Source organism: Geospiza fortis, unplaced genomic scaffold (assembly GCF_000277835.1).
Source record: "Geospiza fortis unplaced genomic scaffold, GeoFor_1.0 scaffold41, whole genome shotgun sequence".
NCBI classification, from domain to species: domain Eukaryota; kingdom Metazoa; phylum Chordata; class Aves; order Passeriformes; family Thraupidae; genus Geospiza; species Geospiza fortis.
In genome coordinates this window covers 19,552,671-19,575,333 of record NW_005054299.1, presented here as the reverse complement: position 1 = coordinate 19,575,333, position 22,663 = coordinate 19,552,671, and the positions used below count along the sequence as shown (strand labels likewise).

Below are 22,663 nucleotides of genomic sequence, written 5' to 3'. Positions count from 1 at the left end.
CAATGCTACCATTTTTGTTGTCTTTTGAACTAAAATAAATTCCATACTTTGTAAGGTCTTGAAATAAAATTAACACCTCTCTAAAGACATTTGACAATAACTATTGTGTGGATCTACATGTATCACTATAGATTTTCTCATAATTTATAAGCTTTAATATTTGGAATTTGTACACTTCATATAAGTTCTGCGAAAGACTCTTGATTTCCACAATGTCATTTCATCACATATGTTCGCACCCAGATGCTAAGCTTTACATCTCAGTCCCCAGTTGTTGATGGATTTTTAAGAGCATTCCCACTTCCTGTTTGTATTTCAGTCTACCCCAAACCACAGTGGGAAATCACAAATTTATGGTTGAGCTAAATTTCAAAGGAAGCCTCTTCTTGAAAGAAAAGCAATGAAGTTACCCAGTGGTGAATTCCATAAAAATTTCTGAGACCAGAAAGTTACCCAGGTACAGAGCTGAAATTGCTGAAGAGCTTGCCTATCCTTTTTCATGAATTCATAAAATTTGACTTTTTTTCATATTGAAAACACATGCAGCCCTACTGTGGAAGATAAGCAATCATAGTTTAATGCTATAGTGATAATACAGCAGGAGTTAAATGGGATTTCTGGCTAGAAACAAATAGTAGAAAAGGTACACTTTGTTCCTGTCCTGGCCAGAGATAGGTGTTACACAAAAATCAAAGTAACAGGAATTAAAACATGTATGCTCACAATTACTTCCAATGTGAAGATAATTTTATGTAAAAGGAAACATAATACATAATTAATATATGCATATCTAACATAATTAGTGTTCAGATAAATGACTTGTGGCACGGTGATTGCCACTGCATCTGATAATGTGGGCTTCTGCATTTAAGCACTTCTGCTTTTGGTGAGCACCAGATTCTGTTCTCATTAAGATTTTGAACAGGCCTTCACTTTATGAAATCCTCTGTTTCCACCTGGCAATTGTTTCACTGGGATTAATAACTATAAAAACTTGTCTCAATGTGAACAAGGATATGGGAAGTAGAGACATTGCCTCTATATGGCTCCTCTACATAAACAGCACATTGTTTGTCATTCTAAAAAATGCAGCAAGGGGGAACTTTCTCTTCCAATGTTGACATACAATTGCACTGGACAAAACATGGTAAATGTTAATTACAGAAGCGTAAATGTGAGCAGAATCCTGTCCCGGAATGACATACTTTGTATATCTAATGGCACTCGAAGCAGAACAAGTATATTTCTTCTGCAGTTATGAGAAGTACTTCCGTTAGATCAGAAGTAAAAAACCCAAAATTTTAAAAAAAGGAAAAGCAATGTTAATATTTTTTAAAGATTAAATATTACAAAAAAAGCTTGATGTATTTTTATTGCATTATCCAGATTCTCAACTGAAATACAGTTGTCTTCACTCTTCAAAATACCCCATCAAGTGTTTTAACATGCACCTTTTATATATTTGCTGTCTGAATTTCTGTATCTAACTAATGCAAACCCATAAACAGAACAAATCAATGAAAAATCTGCATATATTCCAGCCATTTAACAAATATTTTCTAATTGCTAAAGAGTATATAAAGATAATTTAAAGGTAGGTTGATATTTGAGGACCATTGTTTGTTTAACTACTCAGATTGCCCAGGTGTCTAGATGTCTTTTGCCAGGGGAAGAATGTACCCAGGCCACAAAAGTTTTGTCCACACTATCTACTGGAGGAATCACCCTGTATATGCTTCACAGATAAAAAATTGCATCTCAGTCGTGTCACTCAGCACAGGCCAAATCATGCCAGGCACAGTGCTAACAGTTAAGTAACACGGATGATCAGGGAACCAGTGCTTGAACTCACTATTTCTTATTTTTTTCAAGTTAGCTATAAGAATATAGCCCCATTGTCTCTGCTACAGCCCAAATCTAGACACTGCAGTGAACAAAACAAATGGTCGCTACTTGTTTTCAGCACAGAAACTAAGCACAAAAAAACCAAGCTGGGAGTACTGCGTAATATCTCACACTGTAAGAATAATAGATGCTAATTTTTGTATTATATAGTAAGAAGATGTACTTTACACTTCTGAGGATCAAAAATTAAATTTCCTTTTCTGCGAAGAAGAGACTGAGAACATGGCTTTATGAAGGCAATGCAGAAAACATTTGTGTCTAACTAGAATAGGGAAAAGGGGGTCTAGCAAGTTTCTCTCAATTACCAGCATTTCAAATTTGAAAATCAGATTCCCACAAAATACAGTTCCAGACTCTCTGAATTATTATTCCAGACTTATATTAATTATAATTATTATTCCAGACTCTGAATTATTATTTAGGTTCACCTTTATTTATCAAATCAGATCAGAACACAAAACAAATAGTAACCTGTATTTTGTATGTCTTAGATTAAGAATATTATAATGTAAATATAAAGACTTTCTTAATTTTATTATTTTCCAAAAAGAAAAGCCTTCAGGGGAAAAAAAGCAAAGGCTTGGGATACTCTTCTTGCATGATCATATACTCTATTATTTATATTTAAATGTACAATACACCCATACTATATATCCCATTCAAGTTATGCAATATTTTGAAACCTAATTAAAAAGGAGTTGTTTTTTTTTTTTAAGGCCACACACATAATTCTTGTTTTGCAGTTGGCCTCTACAAACAAGTCTCTGGTCCTACTTTGAGTTACATGGGATTTTTCTGGGATTACATACATGAAATATTGTCACTTCACTACCTACCAGTTTCAGCCACAGAAGCAAGAATACTTTCTGTAAGTTCAATAAAAATATGTAGAAGAGATGCTCTGTTTAGTTTCAAGAATACAGGAAATAATCTTTGCATCTTAGAACCTTGAATTGCTAAACTTGCAAGAATAATTTAACAGAATCTTCACTATAGATCTGCCTTCATTAAAAAAATAAAATTTGCACGCACACACACACACACACACACACACTTCTCATGTTTTCTGGTTCCATCCTTACACACGCATTATTTCAGATGGAAGGTTCATTATTTTCCCTTTCACACAGAAATATGTGTATGCCAACCACTACTGATCTTTTAAGTTTGCTGGAACTCTTCCTGGTGGGGGCTTATGACACAGTTGTTTCCCTATGACAGTGTTTGTTTACATAAAAGAAAAAATACTCCAAGGCAACAAAATCATTCATGTCTGATTTCATCAAACTGTTTGCATTACTAGCAGGTGGTTAAATAAGTTATGTGTGAGTTAATCTAACAGAAAGAAAATACAAACAATCTTTCAAGAAGAGATTCTAGGGCCTAACAAGGATGTCTCTGGTGCCACAGGGAAACTGCCTTTTCATAATGCCTGTGGAAACTATTTGTGGTGCTGCTCAAATAGCATACCACATGTTTTTATTACAGAGACTGCAATTGCAACTCAGATTATCCATATGCCTTACATTTATTTTTCTAAGTTGTAATCATGAGCATCTCTGAGGATTTTCCTGTTATGACCGCTCCACTGTTTAGTTTTGATTTGCAATTGTCATTTTTGGGATAGATTAATCTACTGGGACAGTCTGCTTCTCTCTGAAATCTAACCCATGGACAGACAGTGTACTCACCAAAGCTAATTTTCCCCCTAAAAAGGCTAACCTCTCTAGGCCCTCCCTGCAATCAGTGGAGACAGGTTGCTCCAAAGATGAAACTTTCACATATCCAACCTTTCTGAATACATTTTGTCTCTTTCCATTGCTAGTCAGGACTACAATATATTATGTATAGTTTAAAGTATAGATCAGCATTTTACATCATACTCTTATATTTATCCGTAAAGCTTTTTTCTTAGTGTTAGGTTCTCCTCAAACCAAAATACCGCTACCTAAAGAGATCAGGTATCTTGACATATGTCTTTGTTCCTTTCATTTCTATCATGTACACTCAGTCCAGCCAGCATGGCTGAAAAGTATATTCACTTTGCTTATCAAATCACAACACACAGATGGACAATTTCTGAGACAATAGCAAGGAAGAGATGGAAATTTCTAAGTATTAAACTGATAACAAGAAGGAAAATCATCTCAAGGAAAAAAAATTCCTCAGAAGTACCTTCACGTACATCACAGAAATTAGCTACAGTAATTTCAATAACTTCCTCTACAATGAAAATATTAGGTAATTTTCTTTCTCAGTTTCAAAACAGATCTATACTGTTTTCTTGCATTATACTTCCCTCAGTGAGGAGAGATTTATTAAACATGTAATTTACTGGATAGACGTAATAAAAAACTTTATTTTCTCTGTAATGTTCCCTCCTATTTGCTTTGACTGAGCAGGAGTTAATCCTTAAAGATAATTCTTCAGTTAATTCTTAAAATTTATATCACTTCTTTTGGTGGCATTTGCTGAAGGACTCTTTCCTCCTTACACAAAGACACTGACAATAATAGTAAACCAGCAAAGCAGAAAAGAATTTTTTATTTTCAAAATTAGATTAAAAAATTAAAAGTAAAGTCTTCAAAAGTAGGGCTAACGTAAAATACAATGAGATTAGGAAGGGAATGAAAAATGTGAGAAAATGCTAGGAAGAAAAAGGAGGGCTGATAGACACAAAGGTGAGGTTTGCAAGAGAACATTCTTTGAACAAAAATTTCCATTTTATGCATTCAATTTCATTCCTTAATTATTTGCTAAAAGTTGTATACTTTTCCTTACACTCTGCTAGCTACAGAAATATTCAGAATTTTTGTGTCTAATTATAATTTCTGCTCTCTTAAAGTACATAAAAGAATAAATTGATCAACATTGTTTCTACTACCTTATACTTTAACATACTCCTAAGAGAAATATAAGGAATTTAAGGAATAATTTTTAGGAATATACTTAATATAAGGAACTACACTTAAATTTAATTTCAAACCATGATCCTTATCTCAGTTCAATGACACATCATTGTTGTGTAGTTGAATTATTGTAAAGCTTCAGAATCCTAGTCAGGGACCATGGATTATTAACTCATCATAAAAACCCCATACAAATACATCAGAAATGCATCTGCTTCTGTCTTTAAGAATTGAACATTAAGTAAAAAGCAAGAAACAACATATCAATACACAGGGATTGTTGGGAGTGAAAAAGAATGTACACAATTACTGTTGACACTATAGAAAATCACTTCAGAATATCAATGTCTTAACCAATACCCAGCATTATGGAAGTAGAAAAGGCATTTTGCATTGAGACAAGAAGTACAGTACTACTTGACAACCTCTGCTTTGAATATTGGCCAAAATCCTTTCCCATTTCATTCATCCTTAAATGAGCTTCTGATCACTGGCCAGGAGAATCAAAGGCAGAAAGTAGGCACAAGTAACCCCATCACTGTCATGTCACTTGTCAGCTGAGCTCAAGGGTAGCTCAACAACTGCTAAATCTGAGAAATTATTAACATCCTTAATTATATATTGATCTGATTTCTTGTTATGTACTGTGACACATTCTTTTTCTTAGAAACTGGATCATAATACCCACAACAAAGTGAGAAGAGAGACACTTGAACAATAGCTTTGGTATTTCTTATATTTGCTGAATTTTGGATTACCTTTTTAAAGCAAAAATAACAGGGAACCTAACACAGTGGAAAGTCTTAACATAAAATCAGGTGTTCTGGGGATTGCTAATTTGCTTTTGGATTTCGTTTGGATTGGTTTGGTTGGTTGATTGGTTTGACTTTTTATTCGCCCCAAAAATATAATTTCTAGCTAAAACTTCCAAGTTTTGAATTAGATTACATTAGTGAGCAAATTCTCTGATCATAAATGTCTGATCTACTTCACCTAATTCTCAAATGAGAAAAGTCAAAAGGGTACCTCTCAGCTAGTATAGTCCTGTCAAAGACACAAAGATTCCCATGCACTAATTGCATCAGTATTCGGACAGCCAGATGATGTTATAACAAGAATACATATTTTTGCTGGAGTGTCTGAAAACAAAGATGATGGATGTGCAATATAAAAAAATAAATCAATAGTCCAACGCTATGGGCCTCACAAAATCAATTTTGTTGCCTAGAGTGTTCTTCAAAAACTATGAAAAAAGCAACATCTTGAAATGAGATGAAATGATATAACAGAATAATAACTGAAAGACCTGAAGCACTTTAATCACCCGAGTATTTTGGTGGTTTAATCACACTGCAATATTTATGTTCCCACCGGTATCATTCCATTATATGGGGCTTTAATCTGCTTTCCTTGAGGGAGAGAGAGAGAAATGCCACAAGAAAATTGTTACCCATACAAGGACTTCCCTCTCTCCCAAGGCTCTCTCTCCCCACTACCTGTTGGTTTTAGGGTTTATTTTATTAATATAAGAACAGAAAGCCGGGTGCGGAACACATTTCTTCAGTTTTGGCATCCTCACACAGATTTTCTCAGAAATATTTTTCTCACAACAGAAAATGGAATTCCATCAGTTATAATTAGTTCTCAGAACTAACTGAACACACAAATAAAAACATCTGCAATAAGCAAACATAATCAACTTAAAATTATTATGTGAACCCAGATTTCAGATGTATATTTAAAATTTAAAAATGCCATCTTAATAAATGTGACAAGCTGAAATCATATGTCTCCTCAAACTTAAGACAAATTTGTTTGCAAACATATATTTTAAAAGAATTATGCAGAAAACAAGTATTTTTCTCAGAATTACTTAGTGTGTACTCTGAAAGTACTTGTACGTGAAGTCAACAGCAGAAGTCCAACTAAAGAAATCACTTCTCAATCCCAACAACCAACTGCAAACCTATTGTGTGGAAATATAGAAATTAATTACCCAGCAGAAAGGAATAACTCCTAGCTGGAGGGGCAGTAGTCAAATTTTACAATTATAAGGGGCACAATTGTAAAAACAATTTACATTGTAAGGGGCAGATCCAAAGACAGTCTTAATATCTAGAGAACAAATGTAGGTGTCTCAACTCTTTGCAAACTGAATCAAGAGCCTGAAAAGAGTGACAAGGAAGTCCACAGGGAGCTGCTTATAGCAACTCAGTTGAAAATGAGAAGTTCAGGCACATGTATGAACTATCCTCTTCCAAAACTTAAAGGCCTTTATCCAGAACTGCAGAATGGCAGGTGAAGTTCTGATCCCCCCAGGACAGCTAGGGAACTGTGAACCTATGGCTATGCAATTCCACCAAACTGGGATGTGTGCTAAACTAGCTGACTCTGTGGGTAGTGTTTTCTAGAGGAATCTCTGCCAGCCTGCACCATCCCTTATGGTTCACTTAGGTTCAGCAAAGAGTTCAGAATTCCAATCCAAAGAAGAAGTTACAGACGAAGCAGTTACACAAGTCGAACAGCAGTTGAGAACTGTGGGTTCTAGTTCCAGCTTGCAAAATTGTACATGCATTTTCTTTTCTTAAAAATAGCATGGAACTATAGAACTGCTTAGGTTGGAAAAGACCTCTAAGATCATGAAGTCGAACCACGAACTTAACCCCCTCAAGTTCACCACTAAATTATATCCACAAAGTGCCACATCTACAAGTCTTTTAAACAGCTTCAGGGTTGGTGACCCCACCACTTCCAGTCTATTTCGATGTTTGATGACCCTGTCCATGAAGAAACTCTTCCTAATGCACAATCTAAACCTTCCCTGACACAACCTGAGGACATTTCCTCTTGTTTTATTTCTTGTTACTTGGGAGAAGTGACCAGCCCCCACCATGCAACAACCTCTGCTTAGACAGTTCTAGAGAGCAAATGAGACCCCCTTTGAGTCTTTTTTTCTTCAGGCTAAACACTCCCAGCTCCCTCAGCTGCAAAAAGACTTGTGCTCCAGACCTTCCCCAGTTTCATTGCCCTTCTCTGGACACACTCCAGCACATCAATGTCCCTCTTACAATGGGAGGCCCAAAACTGGACCACAGAATCGGAAGTGTGGCCTCACCAGTGCTGAGTATAGTGGGACAATCACTTCCCTCATCCTGCTGGCCACACTATTACTGATACAGGCCAGGATGCCATTGGCCTTCTTAGCCAACCCAATGCCAAACGAGCCACAAATAAAGCTGCAAGAAAAATAAATTAAAATAACTATTCATGTTGTGTTTTGTTGTTAGTACTACAGCTATGCATTAGATTTGCTCAAAGCAGGCTTCCTCTATGAACTTCTCAGGGAACTTAATCACTTTCTTGTCCCATTTGAAGGCCAGATATACATCTGCTGATGTTAAGACAGGTATTAGCATCTAGTATAAACAGGCATAGAGATGCTACTGTAATTCTGCACAAGTCTAGCCCTGAATGTCCAAATCTTCCTCAAACATGGTATTTCCATGGTAATTATTTCCCAAAGAAACACAAATAGAACAAATGTATTGGAGCAAAGCATGATTTGAATCCTTAACTCTGAAAATTATGTTTCACTGACATACCACACTTCTGGTATTTTGTGAAAGCTCTGATTAATTGCCAAACAAAAAGCTGATTGAGGCCTACAAGCCCTTTCAGGTTTTACAGATGTTCAATTTTACAAATGTTTCTACTGAAGCACAGGAAGAATTTAATGTTTCCATATTTTGCTTGTCCATGAATTTTCTGTGAATTCAGAAGTCCTAACTCATACACACCCTGTTTTTCATTCAATCAAACACTCATTTTCTCGAGTCATAATACCCAAAAAATTAAAAAAAACCCTGAAAAGTGAAAAAGAAAATATTGGATGTAATGTATCACCCTCTGACATGGGAAGATTTTAATTTTTCTTTTATCAAAAATTCAAGATGCTGAATTAATTAGACTATTAACACATTAAAAGTAAGTGCTAAGTGTGAATAGCTTCAATTTAATCAAAGCTGAATCAATTCTATTTTGCAGACTTGTGCTGTATTTTCAGGTCTAAGAAATGATATAGTAATTAGAAATTACCCAGCAATTATGATCTAAGTGCAATGATTCCCTCAATGTGTTAGAAAATACCTTACAGAGTATTGATTACACATTAGAAGTTTACTATATAATCAACTTAAAATCACATGGTTTGTATTGAAGATACTAAAGCAACAAATGCTCTAATACAGGTGTATCTTGGTAACTCCCAATTTCCGTGCTTCAGAGTTCCAGTGAATTTCTTGTAGCTTTATATGCAAGTGGTCATTGAAAAAAAAATGAGATTGATCAATGCAGAAAAGGTGAGACAACAGATGATAATGGTTGAGGATCACTTTCCTGCTTACTCAATTACAACATAAAACACTATTTTGTGAGACTTATACTTTCAAGATGAGACTCTTGACAAAAAAACTTGAGACATTTTTGAAAAATACCATTAAAAGACCATCAGCGGATGTCATCGATGAGAAATGTTTTGATGCTCTTAAAAACATTGAAGAATATTTCTTAAATAAATATCCTTAGAACTGTAATTCACAGAAAGCCTATTGAAATAATATCATGAATCACAGTTGGGAATGACAAAAATATATTTTGCTTCTCAGCAGTATGGTAATAACATTTTTGGAGTGCAATCAATCTGTCTTCATCTCCTTAAAAAGGTGATTTACTGGCAGATGTCATTTTGGGAAAATCACAATATTTTTCATTAAATGTTGATGAATCAGAACATCCTGCATCCTCTTGTACTGAAGGTATATATTAAAAAAAAAACCCAGAAAATGTATCAAAACTAGTTTCTTCACTTAGACCCGTGTTGTCATGGTGGTCCTACTCCTTTGAAGTGTGTATCCTTAAAGCCACATCAGAATCTTTGTTCTCAAATTACAGAAATTATAACTGATGGATTTCAAAGAAAGCTTAGAAATAATGAAAATCTTGCAAAACATGCAAAGTAATAGGAAGAATAAATGTCAAAATGAAGCATAAGAACAATGTGAAAACTGTAGAATACAGTTTATGTTACTAGTATATAAGCATGGTTTATTTTATCAATAATCTTACAGCATTGAATGTTTTTTATGCAAATTTCAACCATGAATCAACAAATTCTCTAGGAATCTCCATTTTCAGTTTAAAAGGAAAGAAAAAAAAAAGCTAAAGCTAGAACTCTGAGAAAAGTTGTCTGAGAATAGTCTGAAATCTCGGAGTTCATAGGAGAAATTAGGAGAGCCTCAAATACATTACTTTGTAAATATTGATGTTCAAGATATCTGGGTTTTTTTGTTTGTGGATTTTTCTTATTCTGAAAGATTGAGATTTCTGAACACAGAGTTGGCAAGACACAAAGTATTTTAGAAGACTGACTTTTGAAAGGACTTCTGTATTTCCCGTAGGAAGAAGCAAACAGTTGAAATCTTCTGGGCAAGAGATTTTTCTTTAGAGCATATTCAATCACATTAAAGGATAATTGCTGCTTCTCACTAATAACTATGAACCACTTGGAGGAGCATCACTGCCTCTGGAATACATAGGCAGTTCTGAAAATACTTGAACTCCAACACAGGGAGGACTTGTACCTCTAGGCAGTCTTTTGCTTTTGCCGTTTAACACTTAGGTCCTGCTTCTTCCTTTTAGAGTCTGTGCAATATTACTGCATTTTGTAAAATAGAGTTCTCCAAAGTATGTGAAGTACCTTTCGCACAAGAGAATGTTTTTTCCCAAGTGAAGTTCAGGAGCTGTAAAGCATGCAGTATAATTCTGTTTTGTGGCTTCACACTTGGTTGAATGCTACAATACAGCTGCATCAGGTATTCTCAGTCATACCTCTAAAATTTTATTTTCAAGGACTGGCTACATAGGTAGAGACTGTCCAAAGTTTACATGAGCTTTAAGTTATTGATAGTGTCAAGGCAATTTTATTGCAGCCAAGAGAAACTTCAGGCTGCCCTACTTCCACTGTTTACCTCACAGTGACTGTAACAAGTCACAGATGAAATTACCATGCTGGAGAAGTACCTTCCACAGTGCAGTGGCAACCCACCCTCCTCTCTTTGAGGCCTGTAAACCCTAATAATATTTTGTTTTATCTAACTTTACCTTATATGCAGAACTGTTCTTGCTCCATATAATATAAACGGATAACGTGAAAATAGCTGTTAAACTAAATACATGAAATTTTCATTTACCAGTCAGGTAAATCAATCTCTCAATCAGGAGAATTTTGCTGTTCCTAAAAGTCTAATCCTTTTAATGAATTTGTTTCTATTTCAGATATCATTCTGACATAAATGAACTCTAATAGCATATTCCAGGCTCTGAAGGCTCCTTTTTCTCTCCATTTTTCTCTTTTATTTTTCTCTTCTGTCTGCTTTCATAAAATAACAAGCTTCCTGTATTTGTTTTTAAATTGTATTTACTCCAGATAATTCACAGATTTATAACAGACAGCTTAGAAAATAGGATACATAAAAGATAGGGTTTTGTGATGCAAAAGAATACGTCCCTTTGAGTCTATACAGAATTTTCTTTCCCTCTTCACAAGATTTAAATGAGTTTTATAAGAATACATTTACCTTACACATATAACTACAGTGCCATTAAAGAGTATATAATAAGACTTAATAAGCACTATCATGACAGTTTTAGTTTCTTATCTTATATAGCAGCAAATTTATATAATAATCCCTGTGTTGGGAAGCTTACTTGGAGACTGTTAGTCTCCTCCCAGTCTCTAGAAAATAGACAAACAGCTCCTGTGTCACAGCACTATTCCTCTTCCTCAATCACTGGAATATACTCATGTTCCCCTCTCTTGCTCTCCTGTCAGCCTTATGGCTCTGGCCAAGAGTTTCAGCAGAAAGCTTCAACTCTGTTTCAGAGCACACTCTGGCCAGATGGTGAGGGTGCTCTCCCTGTCTCCACCAATAAAGACATGAGTGACATCACCAGCAGAACTCTGCTCTTTCATGTCTTAACGCTCTGTAACAGGGCACTCAGGAATCCGAGGGAAAAGAAACATCTACTGGAAGTGAGGGCCTAAGTTCCAGAGAGGGTACAAATTCAGACACACCGAATATGCTTTGTGCACCAAAAAGTCCCTTGCTCACTAACAAGGCTCTTCAGAAGTTAATGGAATCCTCTCCTCTGGCTTTCACACAGTCTCTCTCAGGAGGCTCAGATCTTCCCCCAGCATTTATAACTTAGATTGCATTTGTTTATTTTAAACCTCTATCTTGTGACTCAGTTAGGTGAGCACATTTTGTGTGCTTTCAATGATTAAAACTCCTAATTTGTTTTTCATTGATGCTCTCCTTTTTTATAATTTACAAAAATTACCAATAGCAATAACACATGTGTTTTATTAAATAAGGAATATACTCTTTTTATGACATTTCTGACCCTCCACCTAATGTATGGAAACTTTTTGTATCTAAAGAATTTTGGCTTGGAAGTTTCCGAGCTTCACATCACACACACTGAGAGTGGTATTCACAGACGCTGAATCTCGGAAAGAGTTCCTTTCATCAGGTAGATACTGATCTAGTGAGGTGGCAGTGACTAAAACATGGCTTCCTCCAGTTAACTTAATTCTGGACAAACTTCCACAATGTCTGACTTAACAGACTGCAAATCAAACAAGTGCAGGAAGATGCACCACAGTTCTTACTTTCACAAGCTATACAGAAAAGAAGAAAGAAGAACACTTCACTTACCACATCTTTCACCTGTAAAAATAAACAGTGAAGAAAAAAGTCCAGATCAGTCTCTGCAATTTCCTTATAACTGGGAGCAAACACCAGCACCTCAGCTGCCTATTAGCTTATGTGAGATAGAAAGAGGAGGAAAGAATCCTGTATTTTCTGCCAACCACCAGGGAAGGAGGAATGAAACATAATCTTTTTGTGGAAGGAGAAGACAGAGGTATTCCCTATCATCCTCAGATGAGTACCAAAGGAGTTGAACAGTTTCACATGGTTGGCCTTGCAAATAGCATCTATTTCATTCCTGGTAATACTAAAGTTTCAAAATTTTTATTTCTAAAAAAGTAATGACTTTATAAAATCAGCTAATTTTCAATTATTACTTTTAATTTATTTTTGAGGCTTTAGTTCTTTAACGTCAAGTATCATTATTTAGTGTAGTTTTACATAGGCACAAATTCACAGAGTACATATCTCATACAAATATGTTGAAAATATGTTTTATTTTGCTCACAATACAATCAGAACTGAAGATATATTTAGATTGTGTTTAATGCCTTGCCAAGCTATGTACCTGGCTACACATGAGCTTTCCCTATTATTCATCTGAAATCACTGTAGAAAAGCCCAGTCAAGAGAATTTATGGGCTACTTCAGGCAGAAATTTGGAAAAAAGCATGTGTGGTATATTCATTAATCAATGAGAGTCATTTTTACGGTCTTGTTTTGTGCCAGATACTGAAATTAGATGTGTTAGGGGGAAATCTTCCAATTCAAAAGGAGCCCTACTGAAACTGCTTAAGTTCAGCCAACAGATTTCACTCATAACCTTTCATCCCAGGACTTCTGGAAAGCCACAACTGCCATCAGAAATAACTTGCATTTGTGAAATTCCATGTTACTGAATGTTTCTCACTAAGTAAAGTCAGAGACGTACATGTATTTGAAGAGATCTAAAATGTAAATTTAATTTGTGCCTTCAAGTCAGTCTCTGAACAGGCATTTTTCAATCTGATTTGAATCTTATACTTCCTAAAGAGTGAGTATAAGGTATTATATTCTGTAGTAATGCAAACAGAAAGTATAATAGGAAGGAGTCCTGCAGAGAACTCTTAAAATGCCATGAATTTAATGAAAACCCTCCTTTGAAAGCTTGTGAGGAATTAATTTCTTTTCATCTATGTGGCCACAAGTCAATAATAGGAATTTTTAAGTCAGTAACATTGTAGATAATTGAAAATAAGTACAGGTAGATTTACTACCAAAAAAATATTTTAAAAATTAATTTGGCAAAAGCAATATACATCATGTTGATTTCAGCTGATGACTGTGGTATAAATGTACTCACAGTACATAGAACTCACAGCAGCAGTCATTAAAGACTGAAACTGGTGGGATCTGCACTACAAAGAAAACACATACTTAACTGTAGATATAAATTAGTTCTAAATATCTCTATAATGAAACCTGCTAAGCATGCAGCAATATCTTCAAACTTCACTGTTTTGCTCGATATCATCTAACTTGAAATTCTTCTATGACATGGAGTTTTCTCAACCCTCAAATTAATTAGTTTGATCTCTACTTTTATTTTTAATCTTTCCTAAACCTTCTGGTAGCAGCAAATTGCTTGTGGAGAGCACAGAATTGAATAAAACAGCTGGACTAAACTAACATGTTGGAGGGAGGAAAAAAGCTTTGCAATTTATTAATGTATTCAAAAGACTGTTACAAAGTTTACAATTTAATTATTGGAAGATTATAGAACTGCTTCACTGCTTCTGTACTGTGTTAAATAAACTGTACGTGCAAGGAGTAATAAATGAAATTGTTAATTTCAGTGCATCCTTAGGGAACAGTAAGAGGGGGAGTTTACATTATTTAGAGCTCCAAATGGATTTGAGTTTATATACAGTAATAAATCTTAACTACATTGTTAATTAACCCTGCCTCAAGCCCCTTTTTGCCTTAGGAGTTGAAAGACACAGTGTCTGTTAGCATAACTCACCATTCATGTGCTTAAAGATGTTTAGGACTGGGAGAATTTGCCGATAATAGGGCACCAAGGCCTCCCCCACCATTTCAGCTGACACCACCAGGTGCTGGATGACTTTCAGTGTGGTGCAGAGGACCTGTCGGTTACGAAGGTTCAGTGCATCTGTGATGCAAAAAGAACAACAGGCAGAAAGCAGAATTAATTTCTAAAATGTAAAGGGAGGGGGAGGAGTCCTCTAATGGACAAATTTAATTAAACTATACTCTGTTGGGAATTGTAAGTGGGCCTTTATTAGCCCAGCTTAGAAAGATCCCAAAGATGGATTGCAGTCCTGATGTTATAAAACACTGCCTTGTCTGATTGTTATTTGTTCCCACAATTTGTGCTGACTCTTCAGTAACCCAAAGAATGCAGCTCATTATTCCCTCATGCTGCCTGTATAATACTGGCGTGGTCCAAACAAATGAAAAATAAATGTTCAGTAAGTACCACTTGGGGCCAATGGAACTATACAACTGCAAGACAACCTGCAAAGGTTGACAACAGATGCATTCTAGTGCAACAATTGGTGTTTGTATGTTTGTACTCATTTAATTAATGATCATTTTATTCATTCAACTGACAATTCCTACTATTCTGAGAATCAGTACAATGAAGCAAATGTTTATAGAAAGAAAAACCCCAACAAACAAATCTTGTAGGCTTTTTCAAAAGAAAAACATTCTAGGGGAAAAAAAAAGGTTTTGTCTAGCCTACTTAGATGTTTCTCTTAGCTTTCAGTGTCATGCTTCTAATCTTATGACACTAAGACATTTCATAAAAACCTCTTGTTTCTTCTCTTTTAATTTTACCAAAAGCAAGTGCTTTGCATTCTTTCTTGTAATTAAAAATGAGTCACACTTGAAATAAGCTTTTTTTTTCCTTGCAAAATCCATGTATTTATAAAAGTATTTCTGAAATTATGCAGCTGGATAAATTTGTCAGCAGTTGTCAGATTTGGTATGGTCTTATATATCAGTCCAATACTCCGGTGTTCTGCAGTTACATAGACTTCTACACATCATTGCATTGGGACAGAACTGAAAAAGATAAGCTCATATTCATTACTATGTTTTATAAACAGAGACATATTTAAATATGTGATTTGAGACACCATAACAAAGTGTAAGCATTTAGAAAAAAAATTGTAGCAAAAAACCATAAAATTTGAAGAGGAGTTATTAGTAACTTCTTCAAGAACTGCCTCTTCAAGTGGAAGTATTAGGATCAAAGATATCTCTACTTATTGCAGAGGTGTTGGAGCTAAATGGTCTTTAAAACCCCCTTGCAACCCAAACCATGATTCTGTGATTCTACAATTCTATGTTCAGTATTTCCTGTACTGAGTTTTATCAGAGCACAGGAACGCCATTTCATAGGGAATGAAGTAGTATTTTCACAAAGGAGCAACGTCAGTTTTTCCATCTCTTTAAGCAAATGCATTGTACCTCACCTGCTTCTGCTGCTTATCACATGCCTGCTGAGTGTTAAAAATCAGAGTTAGATCTCCAAACCAAGGGCAGGGCAGATTGGTTGTGTGAATGGACAGAGACAATTCTAAAAATCAACTAGTAAATACTCTCCCTTCGTGCCTCTTGGCATGCTTGTGAACAACATACTGAACCTACGGTTAGAAAGTCCAAGGTAAAAAGGTACTATTCATCCACCTCATCCAAGTTAAAGGAGTACTGCTAAATGAATATACAGACTGAATTCCATATTGCTTATTTTCTACAATAGTCCCTGCTGTAGTCATCAGGCTGCTCTTAATTTCACATTGTCTCTGAGCATAATAATGTGTGGATAGGAAGCCCAACAATGCAGCATGCTCATGTTAAGTTCCAGCAAAGAGGCTGGCTATTCCAAATTATGCTTTTGTGGATGGATGTTCTAAGGCTTCTTTAGCAAACAGAATCATCCAGATAGAATTTTAAAGATTGGGACAAGTCTCAGGTAGGAAAATACTCTGTTAGAGAGTAACAGGCATTATTCAGTTTCATGGAAGAGTGGTTAGAAGAGCAAGTTTTGGGGTTCCATCATGCAGATTTATTCACTACTAACTTGTCATACACATAAATAATAGCTAACTGAACTAATACGGAAATTATCACTAACACCGGCAATTTTCAGTACAATAGTTTATGTCATGCATACAAGCATGAATGAATATTTATATACAATTCAATGAATTATTAGAAATTATTAAAATTAATTATTAATACATACAAAATTAATTACAGGATATAAAAACTAAAAATTGACAGAAATCACTGCTTCTTAATTGTTAACAAATTGTACCCACTCCCAGGAATAGTACTTCTGGACTGTAGAAGCTGTCCCAGACTATAAGAAACCTTATTTCTAGGCATGCAGAGTATGTCATGTAAGTGGAAATGGCTGTCCAAATACTCCCAGAAAGAACTTTTGGATGGATCCCATCTGATGCTATAGACTTGTCTCTGTCCAAGTGGAGCAGCAGGTAACTGACCATTTCTCCTTGGATTATGGTGGCTTCATCCTACTCCCCATCCCTATCTCCAGCTCAGGGGTATACAGGGTATTCTGAAAATAACTGGTTTTACTAAATAACTAAAGATGGAGGCAAAGGATGCATTAAGTACCTCAGCCTTTTCCTCATCCTTTGTCTTATACTTCCCCCTACAAACAGTAAAACACTGGAGATAGATTCTCCTTGGCCCTCCTTTTGCTTCTGATATAGCTATAGAAATATTTTTTATTATATTTTAAGGCAGTAGCCAAATTAAATTTTACTTGGGCTTTGGAACTTCTAATTTTCTCCCTGCATAACATTATGACAACCTTCTAGTCTTCCTGAATTGCCGGCCCTTTCTTCCAATGGTCATAAACTCTCTTTTATCCCCTGAATTCCAGACAAGTGTCTCTCTTCAGTCAGGCCCATTTGTTGGCTCATCTTTCAGCACATGGGGACAATTTGCTCCTGAACCTTTAAGATTTTCCCCTTGAAGAACATCCAGCCTCCCTGGACCCCACTGCCCTTCAGGACTGCCTCCCAGGGGTCTCTGTCAAACGTACTCCTGAACAGGCCAAAGTCCACCCTCTGTAAGTCCAAGGCTGCAGTTCGGCTGACCTATCTCCTTACTTTTCTGATAAGTGAAAAGTCTATCATTACATGAACACTGTACCCAAAAGGCCTTCAGCTGCCACATCACCCACATAGCAGTCAACCAGCTCCTGGCTTGATTATATTAGGCACTTTATAAACATTCAATTAGAGGCAGTCCCTGACCCAAAGATACACCACTTTCAAATACCTGTTTATCGTTTTAAAATCTGGTAATTATTTTATGTGTACTACCATCATCACAAACCATTCTCCCACATGAATGAAAAGAAGAAAATATTAATGCAGTATTTGAAAAAAAGTATATTCCAATACATTGGAAAATATCAGTGGCATCCAGAGGTTAAGAGAAATTGAAGAAAGTACTAGTATCGTTACACAGGAATAAAGCAGACCATTATGAATCTTGGTACACTACAGCTGTGTAGCCCAAATGAAGGAAAGATGCATAATATTCAAAGTATTCCAATTTAGAAAGCATTCTAGGCTGTTGCCTCTTGGCCTAGAAGTCTGCTGGATCTGTTATTGCGAATACATCGATCTTCATACTAACTGCAAAGTACACAACTGGTTTACTTCTCAGTTAAAGATACCTTTCTGCTCCCTAAAGGATTTTGAGAGGACTTTCCTCCCTCATCAGTACGTATTTTTCTTTGGTCCTTTAGACTACTGTAACATTCTCTTGCTAAGCAGCAAAACACTCCAAGCCAATAAATTGACTGTTGCTTGGTAGTTTTGATGTTTTCTACTTAAATGGTATGAACTGGAAGATTTTGCTTCTGATTTAGGATATAGTTTTCCAAGAAATCCTCCAGCTTAAATAATAGCTCAATTGAAGTATATAATGAAGTATTTTTCATTCAAACATATGTTATTTTGTACTGCTATAGCTTTTCCAAACAAATATTTTCTGAAGTTCATAATAACTTTCTTAAATAAAAGAAAATTTTACAACGGTAGCAGCCTAATATCTGATTTAAAAGCTCAGTATCTGAGTTTGTTCTATTTCTACCATTCAAAGCCAAAGTAAGAAATAGTTATGAAATGTGAAAGCATATTTAAAACTCCATAGCCTTGTTTATTAAAGCTTGTTAGCAATGAAGCAATATAAGATACCAATTCATTGACTTCAGTGAAGACTTTAATTCTGTCTAGCCTTTGTTCTAGGTCAGCCTTCACAAGGCATCAAAGTTAATTCGCTGTATTGTTAATGTCAGATAAATTTTATTGGCAATTCATGTAAACTGATGAAAATTTAGTGTTTCTTTTGTTAATTTCCGTTAAGAGCAGAAACTTTCCTTAAGATGTATGCCACTTGTTTGCTTATCCATTTAGCTAGATGTTTACATATAAAGCAATAAAAATAATTATTTTAAAACATTCATATCTTTTTCTTGAGTAATACTTCCTGCTTCTCAAAGACCTAGAAATTATATAAGTTGATATCTTTTATTTTTATGTGGTGGTTTGGAAAATCCTATCTCAGTCCCAGACATTGTCTATAATAGAAGCCACAGTTCTCATCTGATAGATGAAATTGATAGATTCTATAAGCCAGGAAACAAGACAGCATTTCTGCCAATACACAGTGGATCTTTTTCATGACATAGTATAGTTCCACAGAAGAGATCAAATCAGAACATGCTCTCCCAGATAGCACATTGCTATCCTGAGCTTTACAGAATCAAATCAATTTGCCTAAACTTCTGTCTCTTCTTTAACTACTAACTATAGATTTTGGTCATTATATTAAAAGTTATGTTGATAATGTAATTCTTCTCTTCAACTTCTTTTTCAAATACACTTGTGAATTTATGCTTACAAGTGCACCAACATTATCCATTTTCTATTTAGGACTTGCAACCAAACATTAAAACCAATTTATTTTGCATTTATATCTCTTACTCAATTGGTAAATGAGGCAACAGTCTAAGATAATTCTTTGCCTGAAGCAGAACAAGATACACAGAGTATCCAGTGAGGTAAAAAGCACTCAGGATAAAAATACTTGACTGTTGTGATCTACTTAATCTTGTTGATCAAGGTCTTATTTTAAATTCACAGGGTCAGGTTTAAAGAAGCCCTAACATGAAGTGTTCTCAAAATGCAATTGATTAAAGTGATACATACTTCTCTTACAAAATTTTGTTCAAAATCTTCACAGTGCATAGTACTTAACTACCTGTACTTATATAATAGTATTATGCTAAACTTACAGAACAGTAATGAAGACTGTTACAAAACACATAATTTCAATCAAGAGTGAATAAAAACCAGAATAAGAACCTTGTGTTCTGTACTTTTTAGAAGTCCAGTAAGAGCCCGATCGAAACAACAACAGAGATGTACAAAAATTACTTTCCGTACAACTGAAAGAGTGATGTGTTACAGTGAAACAATGGGAAGGATAAATAGGGGGTAAGGCATGAAAACTTTATGCCAATTTTGTCATCAAAGACCTTTTTTTGTAAAGCCAAAGGCACAGAAAATGCTAAGATCCATAGTGAAACACTGATGCTTTCAAAAAACATGATATAGCAGAATATGGAAGAAAAAGTCAGTCGGTGGCTTCTTTCAGCTTTAGTTGTGCTTCTAATTGTAGCATTTTACTAGATCAGCTCCTTGAATAAAGCTTGAATTATATTAACATTTGTGGACCCAGTTTAATTATGTATTATAAAGAACACTTAGAAGAGAGTCCCAAAACCCTGCTGATTGACTATGCCAGTCTCTATCCATTTCTATCCATTCCTAGGTGTACTATTTTCCTTTGTGCTAAGATACTAAAACTGCACTGAGTATCCATCCTCCTGATGAAAACAGGTCTGCTATCACTGAAATGTGATGCCAATTAAAAAAAAGATCTGCAGAATCAAAGAAGTACAGGCATCTGTACTGCAAATCCTAATCTAGCATTCTAAATGTTCTCTAGATCATCGAAGAAGAAGAATGTGGACAAGAAAAACCTGATAAAACAGTTTTCTTACACTTTCAAAAGGAGTTTAATAAGGTCCCTCACTGAACCTCCATGGCTTCCATAGAAATAAATAGTGACTTAGAGATAGAAACTGTGGGCAGAGGAAGAATATCACTGGTAAGGCCTTGCAGGAATCTGTGCTGAATTTCATGTTTTCCACTAGATCCAAATGTGATTTGGAAGAGTCTTCACTGATGATAACAAAGATTTCTGATGATATTAAGTTATTCCAGATGCCCAAGACACGGACTGACTCTGAAGAACTGTACCAGAAAAACTGGGTGATAAAATTGCAGATGAAATTAATTACTAATAAATGCTAAATATAATACATTTATGAATTCAGGAATAAATAGCTCTAACTCCAACTTTAAAAGTCAGAGATGTTAATTACAGATTTCACTTTCCAAACATGGATGAGATTTATCTTTATTGAATAAGGAACACAGTTTCTCCTCACAGAAACGAGTAAAGAGGAGTAATAAAGGAGCTACTTCCTAAAGCAGTTAAAAATGCCTGAAATGACCAGTTTTGGGAAGAAGAATCGAACAAAAACCTAATTGCAACTACTTCTACTGGTTGATGGAACCTGCAGGGGAAATGCTTTAGTATTTGAATATCAGAACAATTTTAAAAAATCAGAGAGCTTTGACTTCTTTAAAAGCATTTTAAGTCTATAAAAGCATGCTTGTTTGCTTTTATCTTTCAGTCTGTGACCTTAATACTCAGGATTGGTTCTCAAGAACAACAGTCAGCCAGGAAGAAAATTACAATTACATTAGTGTTTTAACTTACTTTCTGTAGGTGAGAGAAATCAACTTATATGATTTGCAGAAAGAAAACCATATTTATTCCATAAAAATATTGCCGAACTTTGTGAAAGGAAGTATTTAACAGTCATTAAGTACTCCTAAATACTGTGAATATGTGAGAACTATGACTATGCTTAGAACAACTGCTAGCAACACATTCAACTTTGCATATCTAAATGCAAAAGTGACACTGATTTGACATTAAATGGGAGTTAACTACACTGTAGTCCAAGACAACATTTTTCATGCAAATAGAATGAACAATAAGAAAATGGAAATCAAGTGCAAACAGAATGTGAACAATAAGAAAAGAGAAATCAGTTTAATTTGGAAATTTATTAAACATTAAAAAGGACTCTGTAGGTGACACTGAGAGAGGACTGCTCTATTAATTTCTCTAAATCTGACTCACAAAAATATCTATTTATTAAACATTTTTAACAAAGTTTAAGGTATCCTTCATTTACTGTATCACAGAAGTTATGTTTAACAGCATGGTAAAAGTCTCAAGAAGGAAAACTTCAGTGTTCCTTAGGATGGAGATTATTCTTTTTGGACTCAATCAAAAGAACGGGTCTGCTGACTGGAATTGTGTAGAAACAATACTTCCTTTTAAGTTACAAGTGCAAAAATGAGAGCTTTTCTAGCTTTTAGGCCTAAGTTCAGATTGTCTACATATCTATTTTAGGATTCACAGCACAGAACAGAGAAGATTCTGGCAAGTGGGTGATCCAAGATAATAATGTGAAATCAAACACTTAAGTATCTTCATTAGCAAAGCTATATGAAGATCTTCCTATTGATCATTTCTAGCCATTCACTCCAATGTCTGTGCTATGGTGTACTGTTCCTTCATATGTGGGAGTGCATTTATAAATTAGACTATTGAAATGATCTGACTTTAAAAGTAATGCCACTTTAAAAATAATTTTGATTTATTTTACAGTTGGGTTCTTTGGCTATGGTTTTTTGTTGTTGTTGTTGTTGTTGTTTTTTGTTTTTACACATCTAGATGAAAATATCACCAAGTTGCTCCATAAACAATTGCATTAGCAAAAGTCAGAGTGTGGGAGCTGTAACAATTAGCGACTTTATGCATGCAGGGGTTGAAGACTCCTACAACTCCATTGCCAGCAAAGCAAATGAATGGCAGCATGCT

General features: G+C 35.1%; 1 protein-coding gene across 4 annotated transcripts in view; it reads right to left on the bottom strand.

Moving 5' to 3' along the window:
• The window catches only part of PACRG (parkin coregulated), a 210,588-nt gene that overhangs the window by 79,269 nt on the left and 108,656 nt on the right, over positions 1-22,663 (bottom strand). For 3 of the 4 annotated variants that reach the window (XM_031061111.1, XM_031061107.1, XM_005416264.2), the window contains one exon: positions 14,586-14,735. The exons of the other annotated variant lie outside the window; for it this stretch is intronic. In XM_031061111.1, the coding sequence (XP_030916971.1) occupies positions 14,586-14,735 (150 nt within the window). The remainder of the gene's footprint in view (positions 1-14,585; positions 14,736-22,663) is intronic. 4 annotated transcript variants of the gene reach the window in all.